Source organism: Felis catus, chromosome C2, assembly GCF_018350175.1.
Source record: "Felis catus isolate Fca126 chromosome C2, F.catus_Fca126_mat1.0, whole genome shotgun sequence".
Taxonomy (NCBI): Eukaryota; Metazoa; Chordata; class Mammalia; order Carnivora; family Felidae; genus Felis; species Felis catus.
In genome coordinates this window covers 49,364,657-49,384,777 of record NC_058376.1, presented here as the reverse complement: position 1 = coordinate 49,384,777, position 20,121 = coordinate 49,364,657, and the positions used below count along the sequence as shown (strand labels likewise).

General features: G+C 40.2%; 1 protein-coding gene across 3 annotated transcripts in view; it reads right to left on the bottom strand.

Annotated features, from left to right (window-relative positions):
* Positions 1 to 7,884: 7,884 nt before the first annotated feature.
* The window catches only part of NXPE3 (neurexophilin and PC-esterase domain family member 3), a 48,164-nt gene continuing 35,927 nt past the window's right edge, over positions 7,885 to 20,121 (bottom strand). For all 3 annotated transcript variants that reach the window (XM_006936014.5, XM_006936015.5, XM_003991591.6), the window contains 2 exons: positions 11,813 to 12,019; positions 7,885 to 9,466 (listed from right to left, as the gene is read on the bottom strand). In XM_006936014.5, the coding sequence (XP_006936076.1) occupies positions 8,916 to 9,466; positions 11,813 to 12,019 (758 nt within the window). In that variant the 3' untranslated portion in view covers positions 7,885 to 8,915. The remainder of the gene's footprint in view (positions 9,467 to 11,812; positions 12,020 to 20,121) is intronic.

Genomic DNA, 20,121 nt, shown 5'->3' with positions numbered 1-20,121 from the left:
TTTTTTTAAAAAGAATGTAGCATCACCACTGCTGTTTTACATAACCATGACAGAATTTACTTTTCTACATGGTAAAATGACATATATAAATTTTAAAGAAAAAATTCCATAATTTTTCTTATAGAATTTAAGGAGCCTTGTAATTTTGCTACTCAAAGTGTGGACCTCGGGCGGACTATTACCACACGGGAACTTATTAAAAATGCCAGATGATAAGCTCCGCCTTAGACCTACTGACACAGAACCTGTAGTTCAACAAGATCTCCAGATAATTCTTACGCATATTAAAGTTTGAGAAGAACTGCTTTACAAGATGTCTATCAAAATTCTTCCTTAATTCATCAGAGCATTTTATTTCTTTTTTTTTTTAACGTTTATTTATTTTTGAGACACAGAGAGACAGAGCATGAACAGGGAAGGGGCAGAGAGAGAGGGAGACACAGAATCCGAAACAGGCTCCAGGCTCTGAGCTGTCAGCACAGAGCCCGACGCAGGGCTCGAACTCACGGACCATGAGATCATGACCTGAGCCGAAGTCGGACGCTCAACCGACTGAGCCACCCAGGTGCCCCGTGAGCATTTGATTTCTTAACTAAGTAGATTAATTACCCCAATCATACTCTATAGGGCCTAAAGGAAATGCAAACTAGAAAAAGATCATACAAAACTGTTAAAAAACCAACAGATACAAAACATGCAAATTTCTATCTTTGGGGCTACTCTGAAATAAGATAATTCAAGTAGTTACTTAACTTACTGTGCATTAACAGGGATGGTAGAGAGCAGGTAAATGGGTTTGTTAGGTGCCCGCAGCTCCTCTCCAGAAGCAGTGCAGTGGGCCCTTCACCAGAGCTTTGACTAGCAGTGTTCTTCCAAGCCTCAGCTTTTTTAGCACAGAAAGAAACGTCCCTTCGAGGGGCAAGGTAAACAAAGGGCAGGGTTCCCTTTACTTTGTAATCGCAAGTGTTGTGTCCGAAAATGGCTTCCCTCATCCACTAACCCAGCCAATCTCATCAGACAGATTCTACCAGACAGATTTACTCTTGCAGGTACAAAAGATTTTTTTAGGGTCTTCTTAAAATAGGAAGGCTTATGTGGTTATCAATGGCAACTTTATCAGTTAAATCTGAACAGGAAGCAGCGGGTAGGTAGCCAGGTGCTAGCTAGAGAAAGGGAAGGACCCTGGGGAAATCAGAGCCCTGGAAAGAGGTTGACCTCTCCCCATTGTACTCTGCTAATATCCCAATGGCCTGGTGGTAAGGGTGCAAGCTATAGAGACAACCCCCTCAGATTCAAATCCAAGCTCTCCCACTTACTACCTGGGGCATCTTGAACCAATTGCTCAATGCCTCTGAGCCTCAATTTCCTCATCTATAAAGTAAAGCTAATTATGTCTACCTCAGATGCCATTATGAAGGCTAAATGAGATCTTGGTGGTCAACTTCCAACACAAATGTTTCATAAATGTTAATTCCCTATTACTAACTCCCCCAAAGGAGCAGTAAAATATTTTCATCTGCTAAATTTGGAAAGAAAGTGTTTTACCTCACAGTCACAAATTAAAGGAACAGGAAGTGCTTTAATCAGAAACCACATATGCTAGCTTTAATGAGTGGCTTCACCAAAACCATAGGAGGCATAATGCTCTCTGAGCCTGTTAAAGATTACATAACTCCGAAACTGCCAGTCAGCAGAGAGCTGAATTCCCCTATTAGACGTATGCGTTGTGTCCTCCTCTCATAGAAAATAGTGGAAATTCAAATGGGTGAAAAGCGTACTAAACCACCAAAAAGCCTTGGTTCACAAGAAATCACAGTAAAATGCCTATAAGTAAAATTCACAGTAACTTTGAGGCAAATTCAAAAAATGACTGATTTAAAATATCTAAGAATCTTATAAATTTTAGAAAACATCCCACTGCCCTTTTCAACTACATCAGCCAAGGCCAAGCAAGGTAACATCTACACCCCACTAGGTTAGGAATATCTGCCTTTCTCACCCTCAGGCGTTCATCATCAGGCCAAGAAAGCCAAAAGGTCAAAGTTCAGCCTCCTGATCTTCCTGTTAACCTGTGGGGGAGAAATCAAGAGGCCACCAGATCAGTCAGCTATAAGCCAAAGGGAATGGTTTTCTCAGGAACAATTCATTGTGGGTCTCAGAATAATAGAAAATCTTCCCCCTCAGTAGTGCTCTCCATTGGCTCTTTAACTTCTGAGAGGGTTTCTTTTGCTTTCTGAGAGCAGGACTTCTTTCAGGACAAAACAGAATGAGAAAAGTTTGCCTCCATTTCCTCAGTAAGGAATAGTCTGCATCTGAGCAACTAAATTACACTGACCATGGTCACCATCTCCATGCTAGACAGTATGCTGTGAAACATTCGACATTGTACGTGCCATGCATTGATTTCTTGTGCGACTCACCCCAGACTGACCCTTCTGTGGTCCCAAGGTTCTTCCCCCGCACCCTGCCCAACTGTGACTAAGCAAAATGGAGAGTGGATGGTGGATCATACATTGTATCCTGAAGCCAAATAAAGATTCAGGATTATCTGCATATTTAGATGATCTGTGAGCTCCATCCGCTCCTCTATCAGAGATTGCTGAGGGTAGTGAATAAGCCTTGCAAATGTTTCTCACCTTTTATTGTCTAAACAACCTACTATGTGAGAGAGGCAAACTATATTTCACCTGCCCAGATAATGTATTTCTTTCGAAGGCAGATTTAAAGTAGGGGAATATATATTGTCAAGTGCTTAAATGTACATAATAAATGTCATGCACTTTGGGACACACCCACCTGATGGCCAGTTTACTAATCCACTAATCCCGGTGGAGAGAATCTCTAATCCGCCCTACCTAGAAATGTGTTTTATTCACACAAAATTCCTTCAAATTCTTTATACAGATTGTTATAAATCTGGGAGTCCAGCCAGGTCAACAAAGTTCAGGCTTTCCTTCATTCATAAAATGGTCTTGTAATACTTTTCTTTAATTTTACAGGGTTAACGTAAGAGTTAATGAGGGCATTAAATGAGAAAACACACTTCTAAATCCACACTCAAACCTCCTGGGAGATTTCTGCCTTGGGGTATCATAGTCCAACATCACAGACTAAAGATAAATTGTTACATCAGATTTATGACGCTTCCATCAGGCATCCTATTTATCTCCTCCACCAGCATCTTAGTCCTTCCTGAGTTTTCAAGGCAAACAGATGTGATTCATGGCCATTACCAAGCTATAGAAACATCCTTGATTTCCTTTCCCCAAAAACCTGCCCCCCAATATTTTGCCCCAAAACAAGTATGATCACCCAAGTATCAGAGACTGACTTCAAAGGAAAGAATCTGAAATTGGGAAAAGAAAAGTAAAAGCTTAGCATTTAAGATAGTTTTTCATACCAAATATCAAATAATAAAAATATACCTTTGTGTTTGAAGAGCCAAGTCATAGAAATACGTAAAGGCAAATCAATTGTTTCCAGCTGTAATCAGCGATAATAACCCAAGTACGTGAGAGCATGAGAAAGATGATCAGTTTCCTTTTGAGGTTACATGATAAGCAGCAGCAGTTAAGCAGCCTTTTTCTCTAAAACTCAGCGTCTGACCTCATGGCAAGAAGAGGCCAGCCCCTCTCCCTGTCCCCCTTTATAGCCTCCGCTTTCTGTTCATCCCTCTAAATGGGGGCGGGGGAAGCTAAGGACCTATTTTCTAAAATACAGAATATAGACTGTCGTTCGAAAGGTTGCGTGGGCACAGAGGAGGGGCTGAGGAGGCGGGGAGGGGGCAACGAGGACTAGGTTTGTGGATTTTTTTCTGCATACTGGAAATTCCCAAGCCAAAAAGGTACCGACCCGAGTCCCGGACATTCCCCGAGAGGGCCGGCTCCAAGAGCTGGACTGGAATCCCGCGGAGGAATCAGAAGCAAATCTAAAAACAAAACATTTTTCTTAGGGATGCCTTTTTAAATTCTCAATGAATCCACACCGGGCATTAGCGTTGCCCCCCTCATTTGATTCACCTCTTCTTATTTAGCTTTCTCTGCGTGGCTTCAAGATGCGGGGGAGAGGTTGGGAGCAGGTAGATACTTTCTGCGACACAGCTTTTCAAAATACGGCAATCAAAAAGTAGTAGAGCGATCGCGTGCTTTCAAAGACAAAGGACAATCTGGGACAATCTGAGACATCAATAAAGCAGTGGGTCTGTAACAAGAAGATCACGTTAGTTTCACCGGCGCAGGGGCAGGGGGGTTAGAGTGGGTTGAACAGAGAATGAACTATTGCACAACACTTAAAGGATTTTGCCTATGACATTTGGTTTCACTGTGACTCCTTTTCCTTCTGGGACACTTAACAACTACTCCCTGCATTGCTTCCCGCCCCTTCCCCCCAGCAGTGTTACAGTTCCGATCCAGCTTTATAATTAGACAGGAAATGTCTGATTCTCCGACAGGAATTGGCATCTGGAGCTGAACACCAGAAGGTCCTTAAAACTTTAACAGAAGGCCCTTCTTCAAAGAAGTCTTACTTCTCATTTGATGGAGAATATTATAAAGGAAAATATTATACTTAAATTCACACTTTTTAAAACAGTTAAAATGTAATTGCATTTTCAAGACATAGATTAGAAAGTTCACTTTCTGCCCTTCTACCTTTTCTATCCCATAAACTTCCGCCTGCAGCAACTCTTTTATCTTCCACCGCCACCACCACCCCAGCTTCCCACAATTCCTAGGTGCTCCTCGTACTCAGGGACTGTGGTCTCACTTTCAAAGAGAAAAAGAACACCTTCAAAATCGTGTTTAGTGTACATTGAACACTCAGGCATTCTAAGAGCACTGAGAACTGCACTCTAGACCTAAACTGAAGAGAATAATGTTTAACACAAGGGAATGAATACATTTAAAGTGGAATTTCTAGTTGGAGGCCAGTGTGAGGCTCTCTGCTGACAGCTCAGAGCCTGGAGCCTGCTTCTGATTCTGTGTCTCCCTCTCTGTCTCTGCTCATCCCCTGCTAGCACTGTCTCTCTCTCAAAAATAAATAAAAACATTAAAAAAATTTTTTTTAAAGTAGAATTTCTAGCATGAGCAACTAGCTACTGTTAATAAACTGAATTAACCCAAAGGTAATGCTGAGCACTCTTTTTGGGGGTGGGGTGTTAATTTCCCTGTGCCTCTCTCAGTAATAACTTTTTCCTTTAATAGGGCCCAGAAGCAGATTCATCTCTGGCATGTAACATGGATATGTCAAGGTTTACCATATATTCTTAAGCACCCCAATGTATCAATCTGAAACTTAATACCTGAAACCCCAAAGTGTTAGTCAACTGGTATTTAATAAAATAGTGGTTGTTCAGAATGGTAAAATGGATCATACTAGAACACCAAAGGTCTGTTTTGTATTGCTAATGAAAGGTTACCCTTAATAAGGTAACTTCTAAAAAGTATAATTTGCATAGAAGGGCCTAATTATGGATTCTTCCTTTCACAAATAGCATCAAATCAATCGAGTTCTAGAAAATGAGGAGATCCACTAAGCGAAATTAATGCTGTCATTCCAAAATAAAAATCCATATGAATTTTAACCTATATGACATTTAATCCAAAGAAATTACATATAAGCCCATTTTAATATTTTATTTAAAAAATTTTTTTAATGTTTATTTTTGAGAGAGAGAGAGACAGAGACAGAGTGTGAGCGGAGTAAGGGCAAAGAGAGAGGGAGACACAGAATCCAAAGAAGGCTCCAGGCTCTGAGCTGTCAGCACAGAGCTCAACACAGGGCTCAAACCCACAAATCATGAAATCATGACCTGAGCCAAAGTCTGATGCTCAACCAACTGAGCCACCCAGGCACCCCTTAATATTTTATTTTAAACCTAAATGCCTAACCATAATGGCCGACTTATGTAAATAATGGTATCATTAGCTAAACTGTTGGGCAGACTTTTATAATTCAGTTATGAAGACTATTTAACACAGAAAAATATTTGTATGCTAAATAAAAAAACACAGATACAAATTACATATTATCTGTGTTTATAGCTATGTGGTTTTTAAAAAACCAGGAAGAAAATATACCAAAATGCTAATGCGTACCACATTCAGATGATAGAATTATAGATTCTTTGCATAGATTTTCTTTGTCTAGATTTTAGTTTCTAAAAACAATGATGTCTTTTATATTTATAATGGAAAATATATAAAACTATATTATTTTGCTGGCATGCTAATATTTACAACTGTGTGGTACTAGCCTAAAATACACTTTCAGAAGAAATTAAAATACTGTATCTAATTGTTCTGAGAAAGATTTAGGTAATATTCCAAACTCCACACTTAAGCATTTTTTTTTAAACTTCCACACCAGAGTATAGAAAGACAAATTAGAAAAGGCACAAAGTGAATTAGAATACGTCAAGAAACTATGTCATCAAATCTTTAGGACCTTTTATAACTAAATCAAAAAGTAATAGAAGCTAGACGAGGTCACAAGAAACCATTTGCACAAACAAGAAATGTCATTCCAAAGCCCTGGTGAGGCAGTGGAAATTGAAATTCTCCTGGGAAGATGATGCCTCAGCCTCCTCCAGCAATCTTTTAGAAAATGCTCGAAAGTCCTTATATGAAAAAGAACATCTCTCTTTACAAAAGTCCAACAAGTTCTGGTTGCAAAGGGCTATGCACTCTCACATACCTTTGTTCAAATCCAAACTCAAGTTCATCTATAAAATGTACCTAATATCACCTACACTACTAGATGGTGATCAGGATTAAATGTTAGGGATTAAGCCCAGGAAATAATAGACAAGCAATATTATTTCCTTAGTTCTATCTTCCTTCTTCCCTTAGTTGGTATTTCTCAAAGTGTAGAATACTGCCATTGCATCAAAATCACTGGATGCTTGTAGCAAAGTCTGATTCCACAGTTCCCAGAGGCATCCTGTATTTTTATCAAATAGTCCAGGCGATTCTCAGACACTAAAGCTTAAAGACCATTAAAATTAAGCAATCTTAATATGTTTAACTACTTGTTGGTGAGCCTTAGCCTCAAACTAAATTAAAAATGTTTTTCCCCATATATATATTTTACAAATTTGAAGATGGCCCTCAAGTCTAAGAAAGGAAGTTTTTTTGTTTTTGTCTGTCTGTTTGTTTTTGAGAGAGAGGGCAAGTGATCAAGGAGCAGAGAGAGAGAATCCCATGAGGGGTATGGAGAGAGAAAGAAGCAGGGCTCCCCTGAAGCAGGCCTCAAGCTTACCTGATGTGGGGCACGAACTCATGAACCAGGTGATCATGACCCTAGCCAAAGTCAGATGCTTAATGACTGAGCAACCCAGGCGCCCCTACACTCTTTAAGCTAAAACTCCAAATTCCTTGGGGCTCCTGGGGGGCTCAGTTAGTTAAGCATCTGACTTCGGCTCAGGTCATGATCTCACAGCTGAGTTCAAGCCCTGCGTCGGGCTCTGTGCTGACAGCTCAGAGCCTGGAACCTGCTTGGATTCTGTGTCTCTCTCGCTCTCTGACCCTCCCCCACTCACATTCTGTGTGTGTCTCTCTCTCAAAAATAAAAAAAAACATTAAAAAAAATTTTAAACCCCAAATTCCTTGACCCATTCCCCACTCACACTCTGTGTCTCTCTCTCTCAAAAATAAATAAACATTAAAAAAAACTTCTTAACTCCAAATTCCTCGACCCATTCTCCTAAAAGAATGCTTTTAGCATCAGTCTTCATCTCTAAAGCCTCTCCAGTCTCTTCATATGTCCATTTAGGGATAACTAAAACTAGATTGTAATCCATTCTGGCTCAAAAAGAAAAGAGTGCTTACTAAATGGCCCCATGCTAGCCTAAACCCATTTAAAATTAATAAGGCAAAGACAGTCAAGTAAAATTGATAGTATCTTAAGATAGCAGTTTTTTACTTCCAAGCATGACAGAATGTGTGTACCTTATGTCCCCATCAAGAAATACTTGTTACAGATCTCAATATCTAACTTCTAATTAGATTTTCATTTCTAATGTTGGTATGTGATCCAAACTAACAACCAAAAAAGAAACACTTGAAATTGATGGAAGTAACTTGTACAAGTTTATAATAAACAACGGCGTTCTTTACGTAAAAGTCAATTCTTAAAACCCTCAAACTTCAAAACACAAAAATAAATTTCCATTTATACATTTCCCCCTTCCAGTTCCAAAAGTGATTATTTTAAAGTATTCCTCATGTAAAATTTAGCTGAATCAAGTAAATAACAACCGCCCAATGCAAGTATCAGTGCAACACACAGATTTCATATTAACCGCTTTCGTATTCTCCTTTTGCTTCTTTTCTAGATAAAAGCAGAACACTGTAAATGTTCTCACTAAAAAATTCTAACCAAAGATACTGGCCTTTTCAAGTAATTCAAAAAAGGTGAATCAAGAGAAACTCCTGAGACACAGCAGGCTCCAGTGTGTCACAGGAGCCCCTAACCATAAGCCTCATCAGTTCATCACACTGAAGATGGACCCACCGTGCTATTCATGCAGATAAGCACAATCGCCCTTACCAGATAAGCTACACACACTCCACTACCAACCATTTAGGTCAGAACATTTTTCAGTTTTTAGCACAGTAATCTCCCCTCTCCGGAGAGGCTAATTCAAATACACTCATTAGCATCTTTGGTTACAAGGGCAATACAGTGCGTAGATGTTGTTAATAATGGTTCTCCCATGGCTATGTAAAGATTGGAATAAATCCTGTAGGTAGATATAAATGCAACCTGCATTTTCTAAGCTCCTTACAAATCATTATATAAAGTCCAGCTCTTTCTGAAATGTTGTACATATCAGTAGCAGCAATATCTCCATGGGGCCTCCCATAAACTGTCTCTAATGCAGAAAATGTGATTCTTCCAGTTCCTTCCAGGGCAAGCTAGGTCTCCAAGGGGCACACAAAGGACAAGAACATGTCCAGTTGGTTCTTCACAATAACTTCATCCGGATGTAGCTTGTGGGGTAAATAATGAGCCAGGGTCATCTCCCAGGCATCAACAAGATACACTCCAACCCCTGAGAACATCTTCCGAAGGATGGTGTCCAGCTGGAAGTTGTACCAGTCACTGTTGAAAAGGCTCACTTCAGGCCCCAGCTCTTGGGCATTGGCTGTCCGGATGACTATCACAGTCTTAGGGCTTCGATCCAGGAGCTGGACCACTGCTCGACGGATATTCCTGAGCCGCCGGATATACACTTCCAAAGGGAAGGTGCTGAAATGAGACCATATAGCTATGGCAACCACTGTGTTCTTCCCTCCCACGATGCCATTCAGCTCATTTGCCACATAACGAAGCTCATTGCTAAAGACGGTTGTAAAACGGATGGGTGGACCATGGCAGCGATATTTGAGCAGGATGTTGTGCTTCTGGTCCACCGCAAGGAAGGGACCCACATTCTTGGGACTACCCAAGTTAAACTCCACTAAATCTGAAACAAGGAAAATTCAAATTCATAAAAATGTTCAAAACAAGCACATATATTATGATCATGTTTTACTTAGTGGCTTAAGAGAACTTTTTTTTTTCTTAAATAAAAGTACCACAAAAGTACAACAAAAAGGTACAACTGTAAAGGTAATACCTATTTCACTGGCCTCAATGGACCTTTATTCTAACATATTATTTAAACCATCAGTAATAGATTCTATATGTATGTCTATATACCTCAGAAGCAAAATAACCTGTTTACTTCTAACCATTAGGTCAAGAAATCTTCCTGTAGGCACTGATTGCTAAATATCTAAAAATCAATTTGGCATTTATACATCACTATTCTAACATATAAATACTATTTCTTCCAGGATGAGGGCTATAACTTGTGCTTTTTAAAGTAAACACGTAACAGTAACCAAATACTTTTTGAAATACATGAAAGAAACAAGCAACCCTGTTTCTTTTGACTTTCAGTTTCACCCTATGGGTGGAAAATCATATTAATGTCTTACAGAATGTCTATCTCTGTCACAAGAATAACAAAGACAGCAGACAAGTTAGAATTCACTTTTCCCTCTCCTTTATCTAAGTTGTGTTTCAAAGTCCAGCTCTTCTGAGGTCTTCTGAAGGTCCCAGGAATCAGTCAGGATTTCTCTTTTGTTACTTTTGAAAAACCCTGTCTGTAAAATTCATCACTTAGCATATGCCCCATAAGGAAAGAGGGCCTGTCTCATATCCCTGAATGTTCCTACAAGTGCCTTACAGAGAACAGACTAAGTAACTTCTGGCAATCCAAGTCCATTAACACTTCCTAAGTACCTATTCAGAGCCAGCCACTGTAGTGCCACTAGCCAGCACTGCTCAGATGGATAAGTCACAGTCCTTGCTCTCAAGGAGTTTACAGCCAATTCTGAAGAACTAACATCACACCCTAATTGTCCTACATTCTTCTTCAGGGTTAAAGTTTTCACTCTCCTCTCCATGCAGTCCTAGTCTCCTCTTCCAGATCTTCGTACCTAAATCATTACTACTTAGCATTTGGCTCCATTTAAACTGAACAAGCTCAAGCTACCATTTTTTTCATTTGATTAAAATCAAGCACCAGCACAAGGCTTTATCAGGTGAAAATCTATCTGCAAAGGATACAGTGGAAAATAATTATGACACTCAATGTGATCACTGCTATGAACGGAAATATTGAGCTCTGTCATTAGAACTTAAACAAACAACTACAGACTTCTGGAGGGCCCTGCCTAGTCAGCATCAAAACATCAAAACATTAGCATTATGCCATACAAATTATATCCCTTTTCCTAGTTTTTAATTTATGCTTTATTGACCAAACTCAACTATGCTTGTGTCAATAAAAAAACAAAAGCACAACAAAAACTGGAATTAACTTTCCACTTTTGGGGACCGTATCTACTTCTTCCGTTCCTTTGAAAAATTAAATCTGAAATGAGGTTAGTGTAAAAAAAATAAAAGAGAAAAACAACACCAGCAACAACTCACAACAAACTATGGGAATTTGCTTTATGGAAAGTCCTGCCCATGTATAGCCCTCAAAAATAGTTCCCATGGAATTATTTATCAGCTCTCTCAATTGTAAGCAGGGTCTTTAGTACTGTTACCTGAGATTCATTCCTCCTCACTCCATCCACACCTTCCACAAAGAGGAAAAGGCCCATTTGAATAAGGGAGGGCCTTCCAATGAGTGCAGCTTTATTCCGAGTCTGGAGGGCACCCCAGGAGCCCAGCAGTGACACCAGGAAGCTAAGAATGCTGGGACTTACCAAGACTACCTCAGTAGGAGCCAGCTCATCTCAGAATCATATCAATGGAATGCCCAGCAGATGACACCGGAAAGGCTATATACTGCATGGATGTATTAAAATGGACCACAGTCTGTTTGGCTGCTTCCTTCCAGTTAAATCTATTTTAAACTTGAAGTCTGACTAAACAGAACTAGGAGAGAAACAGCTGAAAATGTCCACCTCTGTTTTATAGCCCAGAATATCAGAAGTAAAAGACACCTATAAGGTGATTCTGTCCAGCTGCCCCGTTGCACATGGAGAAATAAAGCCCTGGGAAGTAAATAACATGTCCAAGGTCACACAGCTCATCAGTAGTATGAACTTCAATTCCAGTGCTTCCATCAATACATCACAACCCCACCATGGATCAGAAACCATCACATATCTCTCCAGGGTCAGGACACCTGTTTAGTCCTACAGAGAAATAACTACTTCCTCACCTGATGCCCTTCCTCGGGCACTGGAGTGAAGAAAGCTGATTTTGTGCATGCGGAAAAGAATTATGAAACAAAATGCAAAGTACCAACCTGGAACAAACGTAGTAAGGTATTCAAACCATTGCCTGATTGTTGAGTCACCAAACAAATACACCACTTTTCTTTGTAAGCATTCTGTAATGTTGTCAGGGTCATTAAACTGGCGCATCTTAAACTTTCTGGGCCTCCACTGATCTTTATAATAATACCCAGAAGGAAAAGTTCCTGAGCCATGAGATAGTTCTAGATTGTTGGTTTCTGAGAAGAAAAAGGAAACAAAATTAGATATTCTGAAAGTCTCCAACTAACCATACATGGAAAATGTTCTAAGAAACAAAATTATGGCCCTATATCTGTTAGCGTGCTGGTATCTGGGTAACATTTCCAGCCATCACATCTCAAAGAAATCCCAGACTTTCCCCTTGCTACAAAAGGTTCTCCTTTGCACAAAAATAGGAAGATGTGAAATGTGTGTGAGGGTATTATTGGTGGACAGAGGCGAAAAGGGGACTTTGGGCATTCCCTCTGATTATGCATGTTTTTATGAAAGCCAAAAATAAAGGCAGGCAAATACCATGGAAATGTGTAGACATTAACTATTGTCTAGCATTTTCCCGGAATAAGTTTCTCATCCAAAGGCCTATGAGGCAAGTAACACCTTAAATTCATATTTTACATACGCATAGTAATATTAGTCTACTGTTCCTCAACCTAATAAAAGGAAAATTTTAACCCATGGGTCCCGCAATCAAATAGTAATTCAGATAACCACCACTTAATACAGCAAAGAAACCAAATACACACACTCTAAAGAACTATTCCCCACGTTACAAAAGGTTCAGAAGAATGTACAAATATTACAATGAGCAATATTTAAAATGCAGCAGCAGTTTGTACTCATGGCTGTAGCCCAGCTACACATGACACGAGAGACAGGACACCCTTCAAAGGGAAAGTCAACATCCTTCTTCCCTAACACCTCCCTTGGAAAATGCTGTTGTAGAAACAACACACTTTAAGTGCTTCAAAATAAACAGACAGGGATGGCTAATATTTCTTGAGAGTTTACTCTGCAATTAAATATATTATCTCATACGATGCTCACAATAACCCTTTAAAGTAGGTCCTAGTGTTAACCCTGCCTTTTGGAACAGCAACTTGACTTAGACCCAGAGCTAACAAGCAGCAAAGCCAAGACCTGATCCAAGCAGGTGAGCCCCAAAGCCCATGGTCTAACCACTGTGCTATATATATATACCACGTCTCAAAAACAGAGGTTTGTAGATGTCAGCCATTTTCTTTTTGGACTTTTTCCTGAAGGTGTACACTTACTTGTTTCTAACACTCAAATCTACAATCTTCAAATACCATCAATTATTTTACATCACTTCCTTACACACCCCAAAGCTTAAACCTTGATCATAATCCAGTAATTCTCCAGTCTCACCTGTTAAACCACAATTCAAAATCCAAATGTTTATACAACTCAGAAATCTAAATTTGAGCCCCATATTTGTGACTATTTTCAGCTTATTATCTTGATATTATAATACTCAAAATTATTTTGGTTTTATTCCCTTCAAAGAAGATGCCCTATTTGACAGATAGTGCATATTTAACCTTTTAATTCAGCCATCTGCTAATTCTTTGAAGGTTCAGGGCCTAAGCTGAAAAGTAAACAGCATTTTTAAAAGCTTTACTTGGAAAATGTTATTGTCAAAGAAAAGAAAAGAAAAGAAAAGAAAAGAAAAGAAAAGAAAAGAAAAGAAAAGAAAAGGGGGGGGGGGTAAATATTTATTTGGCTTATTCATAAACAGTTTCTCCACATGTTACCAAGTATGACTTTACTATGTTACCACAGCTTGCCCAAAGCTTCCTCATTATATCATCATGTCAAGGTTATACAGACAGGGAGCTCCAGAGCAGACACCTGGGGCCCAAAGAAAACATCTACTAGAAGGGGAATTAAAAGTGATTTTGAAGTTACAGTTTTTACCATGGTTAATTCAGAAGATTTGGCTATTCTGTGCCAAATACATGTTATAAAGGAAAGTGTATATCACACAGGAAACAATTACCATTTCCATTCAAATGTTAATTTTATTTACTACCAGAGTTAAGTCAAGCAAAGCAAATCAATTACTGAACTGACATTAATTCTTCACACATGCAGCACTAGATAACAGAGCAGATTTTTAAAGTGTAATGCATGTACCTACATTGCCCTCTTATGGTCAGCGGAGACAAAAACATTTCTTACTTTATTAAGACTTTAAGCAGTCTGAAGTTCTTTAAAAAGACCTCATTTCTTGGAACTTGGAATGCATTTTCACATAAGATATGAAAGTCTCTTAAATCAATAATATAACCCCTAATGAACTATACATGTGGAATAAAAATAGTTTTGTGGGTTTTTTTAATTTATTTGAGAGAAGGGGAGAGAGAGAGAGAAAGCACAAGCAGGAGAAGGGCAGAGAGAGAGGGAGAGAATCCCAAGCAGGCTCCTCATTGTCAGCGCAGAGCCTGATGAGGGCCTCAAACTCACAAACCATCAGATCATGACCCGAGCCAAAACAGAGTCAGACACTTAACTGACTGATACACCCAAGCGCCCCAAAAATAGTTTTAAAACAAAACGGAGTTATTGCTTAGATTTTACAGTTTTCTTAAATACTGATGGTGAAGGAAGTAGTTTTTGTGGATGGTTATCAAAAGCAGATAAGATCTGTATGCAAAATCAGAAGGGATAGCTTCAATTATCTGCAAGTTAAGGTCCCTGCTTCTCTAAAATGTCTTGGCTTCTCTTTAAAACTCATAGCTTGAGAAAACTCGGCAAGATGGCGGCTTAGGAGGACGCTGGGCTCACCGCACGTCCTGCTGGTCACTTAAATTCCACCTACACCTGCCTAAATAACCCAGAAAACCGCCAGAGGATTAGCAGAACGGAGTCGCCGGAGCCAAACGCAGACGAGAGGCCCACGGAAGAGGGTAGGAAGGGCAGCGAGGCGGTGCGCGCTCCACGGACTGGCGGGAGGGAGCCGGGGCGGAGGGGCAGCTCGCCGGCCAAGCAGAGCCCCCGAGTCTGGCTGGCAAAAGCGGAGGGGCCTGACGGACTGTGTTCCCACAACAAGCGCGACTTAGCGTCTGGGAGGTCATAAGTTAACAGCTCTGCTCGGAAAGCGGGAAGGCTGGAGGACAAAGGGAGGGAGAGCTGCTGAGCCCCCTGACGACAGAGCTCAGCTTGGTGGGGAACAAAGGCGCTCGCCAGCGCAATCTCCCCCGCCCATCCCCCAGCCAAAATCCCAAAGAGAACCAGTTCCTGCCAGGGAACTTGCTCGCTCCCGCAAACACCCAACTCTGTGCTTCCTCGGAGCCAAACCTCCGGCAGCGGATCTGACTCCCTCCCGCTGCCACAGGGCCCCTCCTGAAGTGGATCACCTAAGGAGAAGCGATCTAAGCCTGACCCTCCTGCCCCTGTGCATCTTGCCTACCCACCCCAGCTAATACGCCAGATCCCCAGCATCACAAGCCTGGCAGTGTGCAAGTAGCCCAGATGGGCCACACCACCCCACAGTGAATCCCGCCCCTAGGAGAGGGGAAGAGAAGGCACACACCAGTCTGACTGTGGCCCCAGCGGTGGGCTGGGGGCAGACATCAGGTCTGACTGCGGCCCCACCCACCAACTCCAGTTATACACCACAGCACAGGGGAAGTGCCCTGCAGGTCCTCATCACGCCAGGGACTATCCAAAATGACCAAGCGGAAGAATTCCCCTCAGAAGAATCTCCAGGAAATAACAACAGCTAATGAGCTGATCAAAAAGGATTTAAATAATATAACAGAAAGTGAATTTAGAATAATAGTCATAAAATTAATCGCTGGGCTTGAAAACAGTATAGAGGACAGCAGAGAATCTCTTGCTACAGAGATCAAGGGACTAAGGAACAGTCACAAGGAGCTGAAAAACGCTTTAAAAGAAATGCATAACAAAATGGAAACCACCACAGCTCGGCTTGAAGAGGCAGAGAAGAGAATAGGTGAACTAGAAGATAAAGTTATGGAAAAAGAGGAAGCTGAGAAAAAGAGAGATTAAAAAATCCAGGAGTATGAGGGGAAAATTAGAGAACTAAGTGATACACTAAAAAGAAATAATATACGCATAATTGGTATCCCAGAGGAGGAAGAGAGAGGGAAAGGTGCTGAAGGGGTACTTGAAGAAATAATAGCTGAGAACTTCCCTGAACTGGGGAAGGAAAAAGGCATTGAAATCCAAGAGGCACAGAGAACTCCCTTCAGACGTAACTTGAATCAATCTTCTGCACGACATATCATAGTGAGACTGGCAAAATACAAGGATAAAGAGAAAATTCTGAAAGCAGCAAGGGGTAAACGTGCCCTCACATATAAAGGGAGACCTATAAGACTCGTGACTGATCTCTCTTTTGAAACTTGGCAGGCCAGAAAGAATTGGCACAAGATTTTCAGGGTGCTAGACAGAAAAAATATGCAGCCGAGAATCCTTTACCCAGCAAGTCTGTCATTTAGAATAGAAGGAGAGATAAAGGTTTTCCCAAACAAACAAAAACTGAAGGAATTCGTCACCACTAAACCAGCCCTAAAAGAGATCCTAAGGGGGACCCTGTGAGACAAAGTCCCAGAGACATCACTACAAGCAGAAAACATACAGACATCACAATGACTCTAAACCCGTATCTTTCTATAATAACACTGAATGTAAATGGATTAAATGCGCCAACCAAAAGACATAGGGTATCAGAATGGATAAAAAAACAAGACCCATCTATTTGCTGTCTACAAGACACTCATTTTAGACCTGAGGACACCTTTAGATTGAGAGTGAGGGGATGGAGAACTATTTATCATGCGACTGGAAGCCAAAAGAAAGCTGGAGTAGCCATACTTATATCAGACAAACTAGACTTTAAATTAAAGGCTGTAACAAGAGATGAAGAAGGACCTTATATAATAGTTACAGGGTCTATCCATCAGGAAGAGCTAACAATTATAAATGTCTATGCGCCGAATACCGGAGCCCCCAAATATATAAAACAATCACTCATAAACATAAGCAACCTTATCGATAAGAATGTGGTAATTGCAGGGGACTTTAACACCCCACTTACAGAAATGGATAGATCATCTAGACACACGGTCAATAAAGAAACAAGGGCCCTGAATGATACACTGGATCAGATGGACTTGACAGATATATTTAGAACTCTACATCCCAAAGCAACAGAATATACTTTCTTCTTGAGTGCACATGGAACATTCTCCAAGATAGATCATATACTGGGTCACAAAACAGCCCTTCATAAGTTTACAAGAATTGAAATTATACCATGCATACTTTCAGACCACAATGCTATGAAGCTTGAAATCAACCACAGAAAAAAGTCTGGAAAACCTCCAAAAGCATGGAGGTTAAAGAACACCCTACTAACGAATGAGTGGGTCAACCAGGCAATTAGAGAAGAAATTAAAAAATATATGGAAACAAACGAAAATGAAAATACAACAATCCAAACGCTTTGGGATGCAGCAAAGGCAGTCCTGAGAGGAAAATACATTGCAATCCAGGCCTATCTCAAGAAACAAGAAAAATCCCAAATACAAAATCTAACAGCACACCTAAAGGAACTAGAAGCAGAACAGCAAAGGCAGCCTAAACCCAGCAGAAGAAGAGAAATAATAAAGATCAGAGCAGAAATAAACAATATAGAATCTAAAAAAACTGTAGAGCAGATCAACAAAACCAAGAGTTGGTTTTTTGAAAAAATAAACAAAATTGACAAACCTCTAGCCAGGCTTCTCAAAAAGAAAAGGGAGATGACCCAAATAGATAAAATCATGAATGAAAATGGAATTATTACCATCAATCCCTCAGAGATACAAACAATTATCAGGGAATACTATGAAAAATTATATGCCAACAAATTGGACAACCTGGAAGAAATGGACAAATTCCTGAACACCCACACTCTTCCAAAACTCAATCAGGAGGAAATAGAAAGCTTGAACAGACCCATAACCAGCGAAGAAATTGAATCGGTTATCAAAAATCTCCCAACAAATAAGAGTCCAGGACCAGATGGCTTCCCAGGGGAGTTCTACCAGACGTTTAAAGCAGAGATAATACCTATCCTTCTCAAGCTATTCCAAGAAATAGAAAGGGAAGGAAAACTTCCAGACTCATTTTATGAAGCCAGTATTACTTTGATTCCTAAACCAGAGACCCAGTAAAAAAAGAGAACTACAGACCAATATCCCTGATGAATATGGATGCAAAAATTCTCAATAAGATACTAGCAAATCGAATTCAACGGCATATAAAAAGAATTATTCACCATGATCAAGTGGGATTCATTCCTGGGATGCAGGGCTGGTTCAACATTCGCAAATCAATCAACGTGACACATCACATTAACAAAAAAAAAGAGAAGAACCATATGATCCTGTCAATCGATGCAGAAAAGGCCTTTGACAAAATCCAGCACCCTTTCTTAATAAAAACCCTTGAGAAAGTCAGGATAGAAGGAACATACTTAAAGATCATAAAAGCCATTTATGAAAAGCCCACAGTTAACATCATCCTCAACGGGGAAAAACTGAGAGCTTTTTCCCTGAGATCAGGAACACGACAAGGATGCCCACTCTCACCGCTGCTGTTTAACATAGTGCTGGAAGTTCTAGCATCAGCAATCAGATAACAAAAGGAAATCAAAGGCATCAAAATTGGCAAAGATGAAGTCAAGCTTTCGCTTTTTGCAGATGACATGATATTATACATGGAAAATCCGATAGACTCCACCAAAAGTCTGCTAGAACTGATACAGGAATTCAGCAAAGTTGCAGGATACAAAATCAATGTACAGAAATCAGTTGCATTCTTATACACTAACAATGAAGCAACAGAAAGACAAATAAAGAAACTGATCCCATTCACAATTGCACCAAGAAGCATAAAATACCTAGGAATAAATCTAACCAAAGATGTAAAGGATCTGTATGCTGAAAACTATAGAAAGTTTATGAAGGAAATTGAAGAAGATATAAAGAAATGGAAAGACATTCCCTGCTCATGGATTGGAAAAATAAATATTGTCAAAATGTCAATACTACCCAAAGCTATCTACACATTCAATGCAATCCCAATCAAAATTGCACCAGCATTCTTCTCGAAACTAGAACAAGCAATCCTAAAATTCATATGGAACCACAAAAGGCCCTGAATAGCCAAAGGAATTTTGAAGAAGACCAAAGCAGGAGGCATCACAATCCCAGACTTTAGCCTCTACTACAAAGCTGTCATCATCAAGACAGCATGGTATTGGCACAAAAACAGACACATAGACCAATGGAATAGAATAGAAACCCCAGAACTAGACCCACAAACGTATGGCCAACTCATCTTTGACAAAGCAGGAAAGAACATCCAATGGAAAAAAGACAGCCTCTTTAACAAATGGTGCTGGGAGAACTGGACAGCAACATGCAGAAGGTTGAAACTAGACCACTTTCTCACACCATTCACAAAAATAAACTCAAAATGGATAAAGGACCTAAATGTGAGACAGGAAACCATCAAAACCTTAGAGGAGAAAGCAGGAAAAGACCTCTCTGACCTCAGCCGTAGCAATCTCTTACTCGACACATCCCCAAAGGCAAGGGAAATAAAAGCAAAAGTGAATTACTGGGACCTTATGAAGATAAAAAGCTTCTGCACAGCAAAGGAAACAACCAACAAAACTAAAAGGCAACCAACGGAATGGGAAAAGATATTCGCAAATGACATATCGGACAAAGGGCTAGTATCCAAAATCTATAAAGAGCTCACCAAACTCCACACCCGAAAAACAAATAACCCAGTGAAGAAATGGGCAGAAAACATGAATAGACACTTCTCTAAAGAAGACATCCGGATGGCCAACAGGCACATGAAAAGATGTTCAGCGTCGCTCCTCATCAGGGAAATACAAATCAAAACCACACTCAGGTATCACCTCACGCCAGTCAGAGTGGCCAAAATGAACAAATCAGGAGACTATAGATGCTGGAGAGGATGTGGAGAAACGGGAACCCTCTTGCACTGTTGGTGGGAATGCAAATTGGTGCAGCCGCTCTGGAAAGCAGTGTGGAGGTTCCTCAGAAAATTAAAAATAGACCTACCCTATGACCCAGCAGTAGCACTGCTAGGAATTTATCCAAGGGATACAGGAGTACTGATGCATAGGGCCACTTGTACCCCAATGTTCATAGCAGCACTCTCAACAATAGCCAAATTATGGAAAGAGCCTAAATGTCCATCAACTGATGAATGGATAAAGAAATTGTGGTTT